Source organism: Trifolium pratense, linkage group LG4 (genome assembly GCF_020283565.1).
Source record: "Trifolium pratense cultivar HEN17-A07 linkage group LG4, ARS_RC_1.1, whole genome shotgun sequence".
In the NCBI taxonomy this organism is placed as follows: domain Eukaryota; kingdom Viridiplantae; phylum Streptophyta; class Magnoliopsida; order Fabales; family Fabaceae; genus Trifolium; species Trifolium pratense.
The window spans coordinates 16,221,830-16,241,444 of NC_060062.1; the positions used below are offsets into that span (position 1 = coordinate 16,221,830).

General features: G+C 33.8%; 1 protein-coding gene and 1 long non-coding RNA gene across 11 annotated transcripts; both read right to left on the reverse strand.

Moving 5' to 3' along the window:
- Positions 1 to 1,176: 1,176 nt before the first annotated feature.
- Positions 1,177 to 5,000, reverse strand: LOC123920082. Of its 4 annotated transcripts, none has more exons than XR_006813419.1 (7): positions 4,545 to 5,000; positions 4,262 to 4,382; positions 3,917 to 4,030; positions 3,231 to 3,305; positions 2,507 to 3,086; positions 1,935 to 1,990; positions 1,177 to 1,495 (listed from the first exon to the last, which is right to left on the reverse strand). It is a non-coding gene; the product is annotated as an uncharacterized LOC123920082 (long non-coding RNA). The 4 variants fall into 4 exon arrangements; XR_006813420.1 differs by having other exon boundaries at positions 2,507 to 2,737; positions 3,043 to 3,305; XR_006813417.1 differs by having other exon boundaries at positions 2,507 to 3,305.
- Positions 5,001 to 11,894: 6,894 nt separating this feature from the next.
- LOC123920087 lies at positions 11,895 to 18,852 on the reverse strand. Of its 7 annotated transcripts, none has more exons than XR_006813424.1 (5): positions 18,490 to 18,851; positions 18,266 to 18,387; positions 14,446 to 14,649; positions 13,823 to 13,896; positions 11,906 to 12,740 (listed from the first exon to the last, which is right to left on the reverse strand). XR_006813424.1 is itself a non-coding variant. In XM_045972222.1 (4 exons), exons 2-4 carry the CDS (start codon positions 18,328 to 18,330, stop codon positions 12,505 to 12,507), a joined length of 375 nt encoding a protein of 124 aa, XP_045828178.1. In that variant the 5' UTR covers positions 18,331 to 18,387; positions 18,490 to 18,852; the 3' UTR covers positions 11,895 to 12,504. The 7 variants fall into 7 exon arrangements, 3 of the variants coding, with proteins under 3 accessions (XP_045828178.1, XP_045828177.1, XP_045828176.1); XR_006813425.1 differs by having other exon boundaries at positions 18,484 to 18,851; XM_045972222.1 differs by lacking the exon at positions 14,446 to 14,649 and having other exon boundaries at positions 11,895 to 12,740; positions 18,490 to 18,852.
- Positions 18,853 to 19,615: the final 763 nt, after the last annotated feature.

The following is a 19,615-nucleotide window of genomic DNA, read 5'->3' on the forward strand; positions in this document are numbered from 1 at the left end:
TTCAGATGTGTTATGATCATATGTGATAATACTCAGATATGTGGTGCTCAAATGTGATTACTATTACTATATCTGATTGTTTTGGATTCGTCACTGAAACCTCTAACTTCATGTTCTTATGTGATGACAATATATCTATTGTTGAAGATGGATCTGGTTTATATGCATATGTGTGTGTGACTTTAAGCCTGATGTTGAGGATGATGCGCTAAACATCATATCACTTGACAAGAAAAAGTTGGGGAAATCTGTGTTTTACCGTAGATAGGAGCTATGACAAGTGTTACTGGAACAATATTTTCTTATGCCGTTGTCATGTTGTGCAAACAAGGGGGAGATGTTTCATTTATGAGTGTTAACTATGATGTTTGATATGGTGGATATGATATGGATCCTCCGCTGCTGATTTATATCTGATGAGGTATGTATCTCATAGTGTTATCTTCGGTTGTAGTAAACTCTGTGCACTATGTGATTGATGTGATGAAGACAATATATGTTTGTGCCTTATGACGTATGATCTTCATTCTATATTGCTGGAGTTTGGTTATGGTGTTGTGGATGAAAGCTCACATGTTTTTCTTTCCACTACTTTTGTTCTCCGGATATTTGTGGACTATGCCGTAGATAATTTGAAGCACCTTTTGTGCATATGGTCTGTAATAATCTGCATTCTATGATTCTGGTAATCCGCACTATGGATACTTATGTTCTTTTTGCTATTTTCACTACAACAAAAATAGGTGTTTAATAGCATTTTTTTTAACTTTTAATAGCGGTTAAAAACGCTATTATTGATACCGCTATTATAGGTCTGGGTGCCTATAATAGCGTTTTAAAAGCGCTATCATATGTGCACTTTTAATAGCGGTTTAATAAAAAAGCGTTGTAGTATGTACCTGCACGCGAACAAACAGCCTTATGGAGACGGGTTTGGATAGCGCTTTTTTAAAAAAGCGCTGTTATATGTCATCTATAATAGCGCCCGTGTTTGTAAAACGCTATTATAATTCCTTGTCTAACAAACTTTTAATAGCGCCCGTGTAAAAAACGCTATTGTATGTCCTGTCTTTTTTAAAAAAAAATTGCTCTTTTTTAGACTAAATTGCTGTTTTTTTGTTGTTTGACAGTACTTTTGTCAACTTGCACTTGAAATTTTAAAATAGTTCCAATATATAGACTTCCAAAATATACAATATTATTAATTTTCTAAGAAACAGTGTTGTTCCAATATACACTAGCTCTAATAAAACAACAACTCGTAATACATTCATTTCATAAACAAAACCTATCCGAGCTACAAGACAAATCAGAATTGAATAGTACAAACACAAACACCACTACAAATGAGATCGTCAAACTTTGGCCCTGCTTTCTTCTGATAATATCAATGACAAATTTGACATCTAACAACAGCTGCAAAACTCTTTTTTCTGTCACTTGATGAGAACGATCCACTTCATCGAAAAAGGAAGGCCTATAAAATTCAAACTACCTGTATAATAAAATATAGTCATTGCATATACAATGAACAAGAAATAAGGTACATAGGCATTTGCTTGATAATACATCGTTTGCTGCATAAAGGGCCTCATTGGAACTGAATATTTCTATTTTTCAGTTCTCTTTAGCCACTTGATCATAATTCATTCTAGTGTTTCAATAGCTCATATGCCCAAGTTTAGTAACCTAGTTCTAATGTACACACCCCTTCTACTGTGCTACCACCTACCCACACCTTATTTTTCAAAGACGGGTGAATTGAAACTTAGAATTATTCCTAACTAAACAAGAAACCAAATTAAATTACTAGCTAACAGAGAACATGTTAAATCATAACCACCTAACACAAATCATAAACCACAAAAACCACACAACATAGAAAATTAGGATATAAAAATTGGTAATGGTGAATAGAAGTATGAATTTGATACCTTACAAAGATCGCGCAATTGAGCGGAATCAAAAAAAGAGTGGGCCAAAGTCAGACCTGTAACAGAAAGAAAAAGTGAAGAAAATGCAACTATTAAACAAAAATAAATGGAATGTAGAAAAACTAGAATGAGTTTCAGCCTATTACAAGTTTCAGCTGGAACACAAGTTACATAGAAAATAAAATGACATTTTTTTTAAATTTGAAAGTAATAGATAAAAATAGATGAACATGAATATACTTCGAGTCCAATGAGGAATGAGACTATTCCACTGACCAACTAAACCCGTAAGGGAAACATAGATAAAAATATAGTGTGACTAATAATGCAAATTTTCCCTTAAAATTTATGTGTTTTGCATTGTTTTGATAATATAACAATTCTAGCGAAGTGATGGTTCGCACACTGTTTTGCTGCAACTTAAATACATTTTATTACTACTTCTTTCTCAGATGTGATGTATTATTATAAGGAACAAGGTACAATTTTGTTGCTAATTGCTTTGAAATAGAATTCAAGAGTATGAAACACAAAAGTGAACACAAGTATAGAGAGATGATTGAGAAGCTCACCGCAAGAGAGCAGCAAAGCCTCTCAGATTCAATCAGGAGGGATAGACAATTGAGAGTCAGATACATATAAATTTGCTATCCATAAATAGATATTCAGTCCTTTAAAGAAAAACTCTTCGAACCCAAACACAAGCTCTTCAAATCTTTTATATGTATCTCTGATCCTCTTCATTTCCCTTATATGCTATGCTCAGCTGTCATCACCAGTAACACAAATGGACTGATCTACCCCTAATGAATACATATTGAAGTTATGTCATCAAATTAAAGCAAGATTTTTAAATTGGTGTATCAATTTTTTTATCGCAGTCAAAGCCATCATTTACAATAACAGGCAGAGCATTTTTATTAAATACATCGAAGCTCAAATTTGAAAAGAAGATTCAGAAAACACTCTCTCCGGATACTCAACTTTTTGTTTATTTGATAAGTTAATGTATATGGCAAACAAAATGAGAATTTCAAATTAGCAAATGAATTACAAGAATGTAATATCACATATAATGATGCAATATAAAAGCAATACTATCTCATACCTCTTCTGAAGTTTGAAACAAAACATGCTCCAATGCTGCTATCACTTGTATTTAAGTAAGATTTCAGAAATTTTTTAAAGAAGGTCTTGTCCATTCCTAAGACATACTTCCCAATTTTTGGGTAATACAAGAAAAGGACACAAAATAGTGATATTAAATTTAAGCACGTAATCTACCTAACACCATACCTGCAACAATAGAGTACTCTTCCCAACGCCGTAATCACCACTAATCAAATTTATTTCAGGTTTTATAACAAGCTCCTGGGGCAATAGATTCATAATCCACAAGCCAATTTTCCATTATAAAAACATTGATCATAATCTATAAGACATTCTTAATTCATATATAGAAACATGTCAAGTTTCCTGCCCAATAAAAACAAAGATAAATTATAATATATCAACTAGAACTAATGGTAAATTAAATTATATTCTAACAGCAGAGGCATCATTATAGGGATTGAAAACATTATAAATTTATCTTTTTATCTTAAAATTGGAAATCATCGCCTATTGCAACTTGCAAATTTATGGAGAAGATGCATTTGAGCAGCCCTTCTTTACAAGAACCATTCCATCACTACCCAAAACTCATGTGCAACAAACATCTCCAACTGTCTAAACACAAGAAAATTATAAAAAATTTCTACATGTCATGTAATTTAATATGCTAAATCAAACTGAATTATGTAAATTAAACTGAATTATGTAAATGATGAATACAATTATAATGTGCGACACAAAATTTCTACATGTCATGTAATGATGCTCTAATTGCAGGAAAGAAAGTCTTATATAAGGAATAATAAACCACCAACAACTAAGTGAAAAATATGAATGAGAAGATCAAGTAAGTAGCATATAATAATTACCATGATAAATCCAGTGTCATCAGAGTGTAATTCTTCCATGATCAAAGCAGCTTTTTCCTCTGCCTACTTTTGTATGTTAGACTGTTTGTTTGTAGAGGCACTAAGGCAAATAATCTGTAAACATAATTGAACATCAAGTTTTACATACTAGATAAACTATTAGTTTTAATTACTGATAAAACTAAAAAGTAAATAAAGGCCCAATGCTTAGATTACTATATCCTCTTCAAAGCCTTCATCACCAAGCTCAAAACTAGAACCACTACCAACCTGCCTCCAAGGACCAAATAGAAATCCAAAAAACTAAAAGATACCTAAGACACATAAAAGGAGACAAAACCACACCTTATATCAAGCTAAAACACACTCCAAAATTACACCTACACTCCCAAACCAAAAAAGAAGACAATCTCAAAGAAAAAATTCAGAAACACCAACACAACAGCACCACATCTAGAAACAACTCCTGCAAATAACAAACACACCAAAGACTGAGTAACCTCTATCGTCACTAACATCAAAACAACAACAGCAGCATAATCCCCAAATCAGACGATTTTAATCAATCTGATATAAACAAAAATAACAAAAGAAGTGTTGTTGATTGAGCAAGACTGAGTAACCTAACCTCTCATGATAAGATGGAGGTTCAACTGCGATGAACGATGGCGGAACGATGAAGAGTTTCTGGGTAAACGACTTCTGAAACGATGGACAATGATGAACGATTGGGAAATATGGTTTTAGGGTTTCAGCGAGTTCTCAAGGTTCAATTGATTTTTATTTAAGGGTTTCAATGGGAATCTGGGTTCAATCAATTGACATTCTACGGGGTTTAGGGTTTCAGTGAGTTTCTGGGTGAGAAGAAGGTCGAAGAAGAAGGGTTCTGGATGGAGTGAGAGTGACGAAGGTTTAAAGAAGGTTGAGGGTTTCTAGGTGAAGTGAGATTGAAGAAGAACGAAGGTGAGTGGGTAATTTGTAGAATCGAGTGAGGTGAATGTTTCTGGGTGGTTTGAAGGTCGTTGGGTTTGAGTGAGATGAACAAAGAGAACAGAATTGGAACAAGGAAACCCTGAGTAGAGGATGCGGTCAATGGAAACTATAAGTTTTTTTTTTCTAAAAAATTGATACATGTTTTTTTTATTATTCAGCAAGGGTCGAAGGTTCGATACTCGCCCACCACAGATTTTAATTAATTGATTTTTCTTACTATAGCGCTCATGTAAAACCCGCTATTATAGAGTTCCGCGTATTTGGATTTAATAGCGCTTTTCTCAAAAGCGCTATTGTAACACCCCTGGGTTCAAGGCTTTAAAAGCGTTTCTACGAAAAGCGCTATAAAAAGGCTCCGTGGTTAAGTTTTAATAGCGCTTTTTCAATAAGCGCTATTAAATAGGCGCTATTATATCTCATTTTTGTAGTAGTGTTTACTCCTTGATGAATGCATGAAGACCCTAATATGTCTAAACTTCTGACTAAAAAGGGAAGTAGTTTGGTGGTTGGTAGGTATGATATGTTGCGCTGCTAATGTCTGATGTGCTAACTGATGTTGAAACATATACATGCTCTTCTGCTAGTCTGTGTAGTGGTTGGATGTGTTCTACTATATAGATGTGTTCTACTATATGACGTGGTGTCGGATGCTTAGACATCAGCTAATCTATGTAGTGTAGTGTTGAATCTGTGTTGTTGTATGCTTATGTGCTGATATGAATGATAAAATTGAGGATGAGTAAGAATTGATTTCTGATTATCATTCTGATAAGCATGTGTCGATGTATTCAGGGGGAGTGAAATTAATTTATCTGATTCTGATATTGAGGGGGAGTAGCATAATGAAGTAAGCAGTTACTATTTTGTTGTGTAATGCCCTGTTTGATTGCTCTGGCTGATTCTGTACTTGAGTGTGGCGCACTGTCCCGTCAGATGTTGAAACATCCTGGTTGCCTGAGAATTTATTGTTCTCAGTTATGTTGGAATTTACTTTCCCAACTGCTACTCCGTGGTTTGCTTAATGCGTGGTTATGTGTCAGAATTTGTGGCTTAAAAAGGGGGAGTGGTGATCTGTGATGTGTTCTGTGTACATGATGTGTTGACAGATGCTCTAACATCTGGTGTGTGTGCGATAGCAACATATGATGTATAGTATCTGATGTATGTGCTCTGCATATGTTATAAATGTGCTCTGCACATGTGGTGTGTGATGTTTTGATACTCTGTTATGCATCTCTTGAGGGGGAGTAGTTATTTGAATGTTGTGCATGCAAGATCTTCGAAAATCATTTAAACTTACAGCATAGGGCATGATCATAATCATAGACATAGAAATATGGATCTGCTGTGATGGTCTTTACTCTTTACTATAGTTCTTAATACATGAAGTTTCTGTTTGGCATATTTTGTGTCTAAAAAGGGGGAGAGAATTGTGCATGATGTTCTGACATGCTTTGAAATGAATCTGTGAAGAGTATTACAGTGTGTCTGATGAATCTGTGAAGAGTAGTACAGTGATGTAGCTCTGCTTGTATGCGCTTAATGTATGTCTGGGTGTTGTTGTGATGTCCTACCAAATGTTGAAACATCCGGATGATGTGTTCTTAAAGAGAAATTATATTTCTCTATTTGAAGGAGTTTATTTCTCCTTGTGTGGTTCTACTGTGAGAGTTTATATCTCTCTGCTGAAGTATTATGTGAAGCCAGGTGTGTTCGTATTCCGCTGTTGCATACCTCTGGTGTTTATGAAATGTATGTGTCTGTATATCTTTGGATTGGTTGAAATAATCTTAGGATGTTTTAGCCAAAAATTGCCAAAGGGGGAGATTGTTGGTGTTGTATGGTTGGCCTCATTTTGCTAAAACATGTGATCCTGTCTGGTGTGGAACTACACGCTTCCACCATCCAGTATAAGCAAGATGTTCGGTACAATGCTTCAACATTGGATACCACATCCAGTAGGCCGGGCCTGTGCATGTTGAGATCTCGCGCCTAAATTCTAAATATGGAATCCATAATAAATGTTCGTTTGTGATAAGGAGCGTTGTCACGTATAATTAATAATGGATCTCGTGATCAAGTTTTGTCTGCTAATCAGATCTTCAAGTTAAGGAAACAAAACATTTTAATTGAAGATTTTTCCTTGAAGGAACCTTTAATCATGCTGTGCTATTGAAGCCTAATTGAAGACCTAGCCTGTGCTAGTGAAGGTTATTTAAAGGAAGCTGTCACCATTGTTTAGGGAACCGAAGCCATTGTTCATCAAGATGTAGTCTTTTAGGGTTTCGTGTCATGTAGCCACTCTCTAGGAGAGTTGGTGTAAGTGAACCACTCGGGTTGTGAGATGGTCACTATGTCCTCACTCAGAAACCTTTAGGTAATGAGTAGAGTGTTGTAATATCTCTAGAGCTTTTAAGCAAGGAGATAGTGTGTGTGAACCATTCCTAAGCTTTGAAGTACGGAATTGGTGAATGTTTAAGAAGCGTGTCTTCATATACAAGTTGTTATTTGTACGATCACAGTGGCTGTGATTAAGAGGAGTTGAGCGGAGGTTCTCATACCTAGGTGTGACTTAGGTAGAATATAGCACGGGTGGTGATTAGGTGATAAGTTGTAAACGGGCGAGTTTAGCTTTGAACTAATACTATCATAGTGGATTCACTCCTGGATTGGTATCCCCCAGATTAGGTGACGTTGCACCGAACTGGGTTAACAAATAACTTGTGTTTTACGTTCTGCACTTTATTATTAACTTGTCTGTACTGTTACGAGATGCTTAAGCATCGCGTTCAACATCAGTATACTATCGCTCCTGATAAATGTTGGAGCATCGTGTAGAACATCTACTGGTTACGTTTTTCAGTATCTGTTGTTAATGTTATATGCCTTGCCATATTATTCATGACAGACCAGATGTTTCGCCATCCTGTACAACATCTGGTTCTGCTATACCAGAATTTCAACAATCTTCTTCGTTTTGAGTCTCTTCAACATCAAAACTCAAATTTGCATACTTTCACACCTCCGTTGTTATGAAATAGCAACCCTTGAAGCAGCAACTGTGGCTGCGCACGGAACATCGTGACAGTGAGTTTAATTTCTGAATCTATTTGCCCTCTTCTTTGGAAACAATGACTACTACGGGTGGGAATTGTATCAATTAGTTGCTTTGAAACAATAATAGTTGATTGAATTATATCAATTAGTTGTTTGGAAACAATGACAGTTTCTAGAATTATATGGGTTATACCAATTTTGTCATGATAATTGTTTGTAAACAATAACATTTGTTTGCTGTTGTTATAGTCTGACAAAAGAGAGAAGTGTTGTTATTCAATTGATTGTGTTTGGTTTATTTTGTTTTAAATTTGATGTGGTCCATTTCTAAAAGAGGAAGAGTTATTAGATTGTATTAGAGTGTATGTACATCAATATGTAAAATTATAGTGTAGGAGACGACGATGGCAGCGAACGGCATCTCAACCAATAAACCTACGGAAGCAATGAGTTTGTGACGACGATGTCAATCGGCACCACGCGAACAAGATAGTGTGTTGGTTGTTATTAAAGATTGAAGAAAGGATGAAGTACAAAGTACAAGTGTGTAAAGGGAGAGAAAAGAAAGCAAAACAACATTTATTTTAAAGGTTTTAATTCTTATCCATTGATTTGTCCCTAAAAGGAATGAAGGGTTGAGATCACCCCACATTATTTCCTGCAGTTTTCTCTCCACGGGAGAGAATCCATTCCCATGTTCCTTACATAGCAAGCATTAAGAGTATGGCCTTTTGTATTACAATAAAAGCAAGTAGGTCTAAAAATATGATTCTTTTTATTGACATAAAATTATTTCTATCATAAGGCCTTTTATGATGATTTACAATATGCTCTTTCTTTGATTCCTTATTGTTGAATTTATTGCAAGTAGTCTTAACAAAGGTATATATTGTGACTTGTACTTAGTTTATCAAAATTGGAGAACCCAAGTCCACATTTATTATTTGAGAATCTTTGACTACTTAACACATTTTCTAAACCACTTTGCCCTTTTTCATATTTCTTGATCACTTGATTTAATTCAACAATTTTAGACTCATGATCTTGACATTTATTGCATGTAGAATTTTTTACTTCTTCTAATTCCACTTTTGCGTCATTAGCCATATTTTCTAGTTTTAAAATAGTTTTCTTTTGATTTGAACATTTTCTAAAAAGTTTCAAAAATGCTTCATATAATTCATTTAATTAAGGCACTTTGTAATTCATCATATGAAGGTCTATTATCAATTTCAGAATCACTAACCTCATGTTCTTCATCGCTTGAATGATGTGATGTCATCAATACAAGATTTGTATATTCTTCGCTCTCCGAGTCGGATGATGAACTAATCTCATTGTCATCCCATGCAATGTAGGCCTTCTTTGGTTTGAATTCTTTCTTTCTTTGATAGAGTTTGACAATCTGATTTCATATGATCTTGTTTTCCACATTCAAAACATGTGAAATTTTTTCTTGTAGTGGATTTGCCATTAAATTTTTTTCTTTGATCAAGTTTCTTTCTTTTTTCTCTTTTCAAGAAATTTTTAAAATTCTTGACAAGTATTTCTACATCTTCATCTTTTTCAAGTCATATCTTTGAGAAATGGAATTAAAGTACAAATAACTTAGCTAATTAATATAGTTTTTTTTTATTTAGCTAATATAATTTTTTATTTATTTACAATTTAGTTAGAGCACGTGAAACTCATCACCACTTTCTTTCTCTGATCCGCAATATGAGTGAGATCATGGGAACCTCATCATCGCAGGTATCCTCTGGTAGGTTTGTATTTGGTTTGTATATAATAAAATTTCACCTTTTGAAATGATATTCTTTTATGCATAGTTGAGAGTTTTCAAGAAATAGACTTGGTTTAGGAAGTTTTAGATTTACATCTTTTAAGAAGGTTATGCTTTGACCCCCTTCTCTTTTTTGTAAGTAATATCTTCTTATTATTTTGGTAGTAGCACCATAGCTGCTACTTTTTTTGCTTAAAAAGAATATATGTTCCCTTATCTTCAAGGAAGAAATTGATTGTTATGATTTACCAGATATCATGTTTATTATGAGAAATTTTGAATTATTTTTTATAATTGAGTTTATTACTCCATTTATTTCTTTGTAGGTGTCATTTTTTATCACTAAACATATATCAATGTACAACTTTAATCACTAATATCTTTAATTATCTATTATAAAAAAATCTGAATATTTTAATAATATTCGTCGATACAAATTGAAAATATCTTATTTGCTAACATTTGGCTTTATATATTAAAAAAAATTATGATCAAAAGTGACACTTAAAAAAGAACAAAGGAAGTACATCATAGAAATTTTGTGTGCATTTTTTTAACATGCTTGAAATAAATATGAATATTTGTGAAATACGGTATATTTTTTTTTTTTTTTAACACATTTGTGAAATATATTCTTATAATATTAAAAATATGGATTCAAATACTCATTAAAAAAATGTGAAAAGTATGCATAAATTGAATTAAAAAAATGTGAAGAGTATGCATAAATTGAGTTAAATATTTCTCAGGTTGTCCAAATCCACAACCTTTTATAAATATTTAATTATTTATTAAAATTACAAATATAAAACTTAAATATATATTTCAAACAATACAAAATCTCTTTTGGGCCAGTAATGAAACAAATATTTGTTTGGGCCAAGTGTAAAAAAAACTATGAAAGTTACTATTTAAACCCCGTATATTTCTTACAGGCCCCCAAAAAGTTCAAAATACCTTAGTAATTTGGATCTAGAGACATTGTATACCCATTTGTATCATGCGTTCCAAATTTTAATTGCATTTTGTATCCTAGGATTCGAACAAGGCCGGTTTAGAAAGAAGGTTCCTAAATGTTGCTTTATGAATAAATCACAGAAACCCACACTAAAAAAACGCATAAACAGTGTTTTTCTTCAAAAGTGTGGCTCATAGCCTCATACGAACAAAAAAGGGTTCGAAATTCCAAAATCATCAATCAACAACTTTATATCATTCTTTGTTGATCCCACTTCATCAATCCAACCTTAACACAACAATGTTTTAATTTTTTGAAATTTTAGTGTATATTTTATAGGGTTTAATTACATTCACCTTTTAACTCTCAATTATCTTTCCTTTAAGAAAAATACTTCATCCGGTCATTTTTTTAAGAAACATTTTGAGGAGAAAAAAATTTGTCATTTTTATAAGAAATTTTGATCAATTTTCAAATGTTTTAAATGTTTGATTTTACTTATGCTCTTATTTATTATGAAAGAGAATATTAAAAATATGTAAATTAGTTGAATTAATAGTAATTAAATAAGAGTATTCATGGAATAAGCTTAAATCTATAAGAGTATTAAATGAAAATAACTATTTACAAGGTTTTTATTGGTTTGCGTAATTTTTTCAAAGTGTTCCTTATAAAAAAGATCGGAAGATTATATATTTAATAAACTACTCTTAGCAGCTTCTTATTTTTAGATGTTTTCTGATTATTTTTAAATTTTATTTTTTTAAAAAAAAATCAATCTATAATAAACAAATACAATATTTTTAAAAGTGATTAATTTTATAAAAAAAATAACTTTTTCTGAGAAAAACTATAACAAACGGCTTGTAAATGAAATATGAAAAAAACTTATACTCAATAGGCATAGTATATTTGAACCGTCCGATCATCGGACGGTTTAGATGTGGCCGACTGCACCGCAGTTAGTAATTAGTATATTAGTGAATTCATTGTATCCTATAACCTAACATAACAATGTGTTACATTACAATTGCAGAAAGGAAAGAGTGCGATGGATTACAGTTTAGCAGCGTTGAAGCTTTTCTGCTCACAGCTAAAACAAGCTCGAGAAGTGCCTTCTCAACATAGCTTCACTCTCGGTGACATTCAGGAAGAAGAAAAAAAATAGAACACAACAGAATAGTATGAAAATGTTACATACAATTTATTAGAAACACCTGACAAATGACAAATGATTCAACTATGCAACTTGCCTATTTTAGATAGAACATAACAGAAGAATATGAAAACGTTACATATAATTTGTCTCATCAATTTATTACAAATACCTGACAAGTAATCTATCTATGGATCAGAAAACGTTACATATTGCAAAGTATGTACGAGTATGACTCAAGATAGAAGTGTTTTGTTAGGTTATAAGGGAGATGTCCTTAGCAATCAATTCAGCCACCAAAAACTTGTTTTCAGCTTCGGTGGTATGAAAACCGTCGCGGAAATATAGGCGCAAGATAGATTGGTGTAGCAACATTAACTCCAATAGGTTGCTTGCCTAGGATCATCCATTTCTATGGATTTGATGATAACGACAAATGTGTAGGCAAAATAAACAATGTTGCTATTTATTTTAATCCAAAGCTCAACTCAACATCTGTCAACTTGCAAAAAATGCAACATAGCCTAAAATTGGTTATCCTTGACCTACACATTTGTTGCTATCACCAAATCCATAGAAATGGAAGATCCTAGGCAAGCAACCTATTGCAGTTAATGTTGCTAAACCAATCTATCTTGCACCTATATTTCTGCGATGGTTTTCATCCCACGGAAGCTGCAAACAAGTTTTTGGCGGCTGAATTGATTGCTAAGAACATCTCCCTTATATCCTAACAAAATTGTTCTATCTTGGGTCATACTCGTACATACTTTGCAATATGGATAATTTTCTAAATTACTTCCAGCACAAATATATATAGCACTAGATATTATTGATGCTGCATTTGATCGCCCTGCGTATCCATTGAAAGCGTTTGCTACATCCATAGAATAAAAAATATCATCAGGAAACATCAAGTTCATGTGACAACTATTTGCAATCTGGTTCTACTAAAGAAAGTCGAAACATAAAATTTGCTACTAAAGACAACTGAAACACAAAGAATTGATTCATTATTTTTTTTGACAGAAAAAAAGTATAGACGCACTCTATGCAATCTGATTTCAAAGGACGAAACGAAACCTTATTTTTTTTTTTGTGTTCTATCTTACAGCATGGGATGAATGAGGGAGTGGGAAACCTCACGTAAATTTCATTTATGATTAAAGAGTTACTCTTGAAGTCATCGGTTCTATTCGGCGGTGGTGGCTTTGATTTTAATTTCTTTCCACTCATTTTGGATTTTTCCTTTTATTACTCATGCTTGCTCCACTAGCCTCAAACCCCAGGTGGGTGCGAACTACTAGAGGCCCGCCCAGCTAGCTTGTCCATAGTTTAGTTTACCCCAACAGGCAGGGTATCAACTAGTGATAATGGAAAGACTTGAGACTACTATTGTACTAACGACTGGGCGAGCTTCGGGACATTACTACCACGACAACTATCGACCCGAGCCCAAAGAAGGAAAAGAAATCCCAGTCAAACATGACTGTTCTAGGCAGGCCACCCACCTTTGAATGGTGTTGGTCCTACTGGCCGCGAATGGATTCACCTCTACCCTCGGGGCACGTCGGAACCACATGAGTTCACTAGGGTGGAGCACAGTCCGCCAAAGTGTTGAATTCGCCACTGGGGAATTCACACGAAAAGGAACGAAGAATTGTCGACGAAAAGCCAAGGCCTTTTGACACGGGATCACCAGATCTCATCTGGACTCCACATACTTACATGAAAATTTTGTCAAGATCCTTACGGCGTAGATCCGGATGATTGATGGAAGAAACACCAAACATATCCCAAACTTCTCGCTCCCACCGGCCAGCTGATTGAAATAGATTGACTACCGGAGATATTCGGGAGTGACATTCGTAACTTAATGTTATGTTCACGTTCACGCGGTTATATTATATATTAAAATCATTTCGTAAGGGATTTGGTAAGGGATCGTTAGATATTTACCTTGGAGTATCATTTGTCCATTAAAATCAGCAGGATCAAATTTGGTAGTCCAACTCCCTCTTGCTTTTAACATTCTGAATAAAGCAATCAAAAATTAGAATGAACAAAACTAAGAAAATACAAATTTTAGGATACCTTCCAGCAATTATAAGTTAGTATGGTACAAAAAATAAAATACAAATTTTAGGATTGATATCATATTAATTATGTTAAAACTATGATAGCATCATTCTTAATTTGCCAACAGTTCCATCAATTGTTTCAAAACTCAAATCCACATACATAACCAGAAAAAAATGAAAAACATTGGTTTTGTGTTTTTGTGTTCTGAATTCTAAAGGAGGTTTTTCTTTGTTAGCAGGTTGTGATGTTCTGTGTTTAAAACAGAATTGACAGGGGAAAGCATTAAACCATTGATGCCTGAATCTACTAAAAATTCATTTAGAATGTCCTGCATGCAAATTAAGAAAATAATGTTTTGGTGGAGAAATTAGCATTGAGGCCAAGGAAAAATATGAACAATTGAAGCTTCCAACATGGGAAATCAAATTAGAAGAAATAAATTCACCAATGTAAAGAAAGTTCTTGCTCTGATCTAAAAGACGATAGGATCGATATCATACCAATCATGTTAAAGGATCGATAGGATCGATATCTAGGGTAGCTTATTCGTTTAGTAGAGGAAGTTTGTTTGGAAAGGTAGAACCTGTCTTTGTTGCTGTTTGCGGTTCTGTTTGCTGTTAGCTCCTCTTCACAGCTAGCTTTATATAATGCATCAACTCAACAAGCACCTCTCCTTCTACCAATAAATTTCATTTCTTGTGAATCTGATGGGAGATTAATGGCAGACGGTGAAAAAAGGAAATCAATTAAATTAAGCATATTAGCGCAAGAATACAACAAGTCATATAAGGAGAAGTGGTCCTAGTAATCAAGAGTTTGGTTGAGCTGTAAGTAAAGTTTAACCAAGAATTGTTTCTTATATATAGAAACCAAACTCGGCGTTCTAAAAAAAAAAAAACTCGGCATTCTAAGAAAAATTATCCTATAATGAGAGTTCATTAACCGTTTGAGTCCAATTACTGTTGGGTCATGAGGGGGTTCGGGGATCATCACATCGGGTCTTGAACAACTGTACAAGTGAATTTGACACCACACTCTAACCCAAAATCTTAAGGTGTTAGGTTTATGGGTCTCTCACTTATAAACCATTCAACATTCACTGTTTCATCCGATGTGGGACTCAACTCACACTTGAAATACCAACAATTACATAGTTAAATCGATAATATGTTTTGTATATATAGGGATAATTTATTTTCTCGTATCATAAATCTATCTCAACATTTGGTAGCTATATAGACATTTACATGCAAGGGTTGGGGTTCAAATCCAGAGTATCCCACTAATCAACATTTAAGGTGTGTGAGTCTAAACACTACATTACTTGATTAAAAAATTAAAAGAATAACTTATCCCCTAGCATATTTCTAGAATATTCAATTGTAATTAAATTAATATCCTATATAGAAATTGTAAATTTGTGTGAATAGTTGAATGTCTAGATAGAGTACACATTGTATTTATAATAGAAATAGAATCGATCACAATTTTTCCAGTGAGCATAGGTGATCAGTTGGCAGGAACATTGCATGTTATTGCAGGGAATTCAAGGCAAATTTTCCCGACACTTCCACTTATTCACCTTAAAAAGGTGAAATTATAGTCACTGAACTACTTAAAAAGAAAAAAAAATCAATCACAATTAATGCCAATCAAACATAATTGATATGACAATTAGTAAATGGTAACATTTGATTTCTATTTGATTTTAACACTCTCCCCTCAAGCTATAACTTATTATTTTTTAGATTTGTTATAAAAAAACACATTAGCCACCATTAATATAATCCATATGTGAAAAAAGAGTCACCACCGGATTGATCGGCAGTGGAAAGAGAAATAAGCACATATATGATCCATATGCGGAAAAAGAGACGCCGTCAAATTTATAACCGGTGGGAAGATAAGTTGCCTAAAATAAAATCTAGGTATTGTGCACCGAAACCAAACACCGAGACTAGATTTAAAACCAGTGGGTTGAGGGAACGCCCGAGAGGACGACGGATGTGGTGACAACCGAAATTGATTTTAACATCATAAATTGTATAGTGAATTTTTTTTGAAACATAAATTGCATGGTGATTTGTTTTCTTGCATGTAGAATAAAACCTCCATGTCTATCAATATTTTCATATTTTATCTGTGTTAATATAATATCAAGAGTCTATTGAAAAGCACCCTATATCGTTTGTACCCGTCGACATTAGCGAGTTTTTCCCAGGCAAACGGTGTTTGCCCTCTCACTACTACCCTTAGAGCTGTCAAATAAACTCCACTTAATAAGTCCACCCTACATCGTAATAGTAGGGTTACATTGTTGAGAAAAAGAGAGCTTTCATAGACTCTTTGAGAATATGTCTCTAATCTTGTTGATTATCTATTAGAATTTTGAAGTGTTAGGAAACATGGTAGTCAAAATTGGGATTATAATCATATTATCGTGTACGATTTTATGATTTTGTTGGAATATGTGTTGTTCTCGACTCCGATGCTATTGAATCTATAAGGTTTATATTAGCACTCACTTAGGTGCTAAAGGTACATATGCAAATCACTTAGTCCTTGAACTAGAGTAGGGATATGGCCCAGGATCTATAACATATTACCCAAACCCCTCACCACTAGGCAAAATCTAGTGGCTTTGGTGTTATGAATTTTGATGAAATGCAACTATGGTGTTATGTTTAGTTAGATGATTATTAATTTAAATTTATAAACGCATTTTAAGTGTGATTTAAGGGTTACTTTGTAAAGCTTATGCATTTTTTGTTCTTACTAATTGCGGAAGGTTTAAGGGGACTGATCAAGAGAGCGCTGGATCTTAATCTCTTCAAGGTTTTGAGGCTAGTCGTCAAAATGTGATTATTTCTCATCTAAAGTATGTTGACGATACTTTGTGAGTCAGTAAAAGCTTCTGTAGAAAATATTTGGACCTTGAAGAAGGCTATCCTTTGAAGATTTTAGATCGTTTTGGGTGTCGGGTGAATCTCTCAAAGAGTTGTTTAAGGAAGGGAGGTGGGTAAATGTGGCTCCAGAGTTAATGAAGCTGACATCTATTTTTCTCAATTGTATAGTAGGTTCGATTTCTTTTTGATATCTAGTTCTATACTGGTGGGGGAGAATCCCCGGAGTATGCATGTCTACTTGGGAGCCGATGTAAGATTCACATCGAAAAAAATTGGGTATGTGGGGAAATAAGTTTGTTAGTTTGGTTGGTCGTATTGTGCTCCTATACTTGGTTCTAAATGCGATTTCAATCTTGTACCTTTCGAATCTTAAAATGTGTTCAAGTTTGGAAGAAAAGTACACCAAATACAGATAGTTTTAAAGTTTTTATTTGGCGTTAAAGGTTCTCTCTCTCTCTCGCCTCCTTCACATGAAAATTATTTTAACAAAAAACTATTGTGTCGCTATATCACTCACATCTTTTTTAGAGACTGAATTGGAGATCAATTTTAGCGATAGAAAACTTGGTCGCTAATGGGCTTTATAATTCAAATTCATAAACCTATGTTTTTTTTTTTACTTGCAAAAACCCACTTTTTTTTCTTGCAACACTTTAAAAACAAATTGCAACTTTGTTTTTACCCTTATCACCTTCACTTTCGAAATTCCCTCGTCTCACATCCACTTTTCAAATTGTCTCCCTTTCCAGCAGAAGAAAATGAAATTCAATATTGACTTTTCAATTGCATCCTACAACAAATTCACCATAAACCCTAGAACATATTCCTCCCACTTAGAATGCTTATCCACCAAGGGGTGTTGTTGATTTGGCATGCGGTTATTTGCATGCTTTGACTGCCGTGGAATGAAAGACATTTTAGGCGATAGTAATTTCCCAATAGGTCATTTTTTATAGGATCCAATTGGATTTTTGAAAATGGCTCTTGTCAAAAAAAGGTTAAAGCACCATGATGGCTAGTACTAAGCTAATTCAATTCAACCTTACTACCTCAAACATACATTAAGTTAAGTCAAACTCAATGAAAACAAATACCAAGCCTAATTGTAGGTCAGTTTTTTTTCCTTTGATAATGGAGTAGGTCAAATTTAATCACAAGTAAACATAAAAATCACATTTACTCGTTATCAAAAATAAATAAAAGGAAAAGTTATCTATATATCCACATATTTTCCCAATTTTTCTATACTAGCTCATCATGTACGTCTTTGAAACTCAGCATTGTGAATGCAAACCCCTAAACAATGACACAAGAAGTACTAAAAATATTATTAGATCAATTTTTATTTTTTACTAAAGTTGTTGTATTTCATGCCGGTACTAGCATCTACACCTAGGCAACGTAGGTACCGTACCTGCACCTGGACAATGTAGCAGAGTTTTCGCCGACGTCCGTCAACGGCCAACCCACTAGAGGCATCCTCTTCGAGCTTTTCGCCAATGTGACTACCAGAACCAACTAGAACTTTCGTCCTCTCTGCACCAGCAAAATTAGAAAATAAACAGTACATGACCAGAGAGTATACAGAAATTAGAAAACCGAACAGGGGCAGCAACAATCATCTTAGCATACATTCACCTGGGTTCCATATCCACGACGCCTTGGCAGACTTATTCAGGAATCAAATCCACCAGTCCACCACCATAACCCCAACAGCACCAATAACACCATTTTCAAAATTGCAAGAGCTTCGTTTGTGGACTGTGGTAAGTACAAAATTGCAAGAAATTGGTTGTTTTTCGTGTGTGGACTGTGGTTTTAGGGTTTCACGTTTTTCGTTTTTCGTTTGGAAACTTCTTCGAAATTGCAAGAGCTTCACGAAATTTGTGTATAGGGTTTATTTGGTGGTGCGATTTTCTGGAATTAGGGATCTGGTAAGTGCTGTTTTTTTTTAAAAACATTTGGTATACTGGATTTAGGCTTAGGGTTTTCTAAATGTGGATGTGGATTTATTATTAATGTAACTAAATTCTAGACTTTATTTCCAATTGTCAAATAGATTTTGTATTAAATTGTTAATATCTAATTTCTATATTTAAGAACTTAATTATTGATTAAATTTGAATCTTGTAACAACTTACTTTTAATTTATCCACTTAATATTTTCAGATTCAACAAACTAAAATGAGATATATATTAAAAAACGGTTTCCTCAGCACAAGGTGTGCCAAGATCGACTACAAATGTTTACAATGAATCAAGTACAAACAATAAACAAATCATACAAGGTCCAAACAAAGAAACGGATCAGACCACCAGCTATGGTAGTTGGAGATTAAAATCCACTTAATATCAATTTAGTTCTAACATATTTTTTGAAAGATTAATAAGAATAAAATAAATCGTTAGTTGGTTTATTGGTCATTGGCGCTGAACTTAGTAGGGAGGACCGCGGTACAATCTCCCAAGACTGCGATCGGAAGGAAGCTGAAACTACTTGATGTCAGAACCGACCCCGAATCAAATTAAGCTGGTGGTGAAAACAAAAATAAAAAAAATCATAAGTTCGCAATGTATTTAAATTGAACAATAACAAGTATACAACATAATTACAATCCACATGTTCAAATTCCTAAAACATATATTCTAGTAGCGTTGTAGTTTCTCTTTATCATGTTTAGCCCCCTTTATATAAAAAATAAAAAAATTAACAACAAATTAATTTATTGCTTTCTATCTTCTTTTTAGTCCGCCAGATAATAAG

Coding starts and splice junctions, on each gene's coding strand:
- LOC123920087 (XM_045972222.1), bottom strand. CDS start 18,330: ATGCCTCTAGTGGGTTGGCCGTTGACGGACGTCGGCGAAAACTCTGCT. Junction 13,897..18,265: donor GCTACATTGTCCAGGTGCAG/GTACGGTACCTA, acceptor TGCTTTATTCAG/AATGTTAAAAGCAAGAGGGA. Junction 12,741..13,822: donor TGGACAAATGATACTCCAAG/GTAAATATCTAA, acceptor CTATGGATGTAG/CAAACGCTTTCAATGGATAC.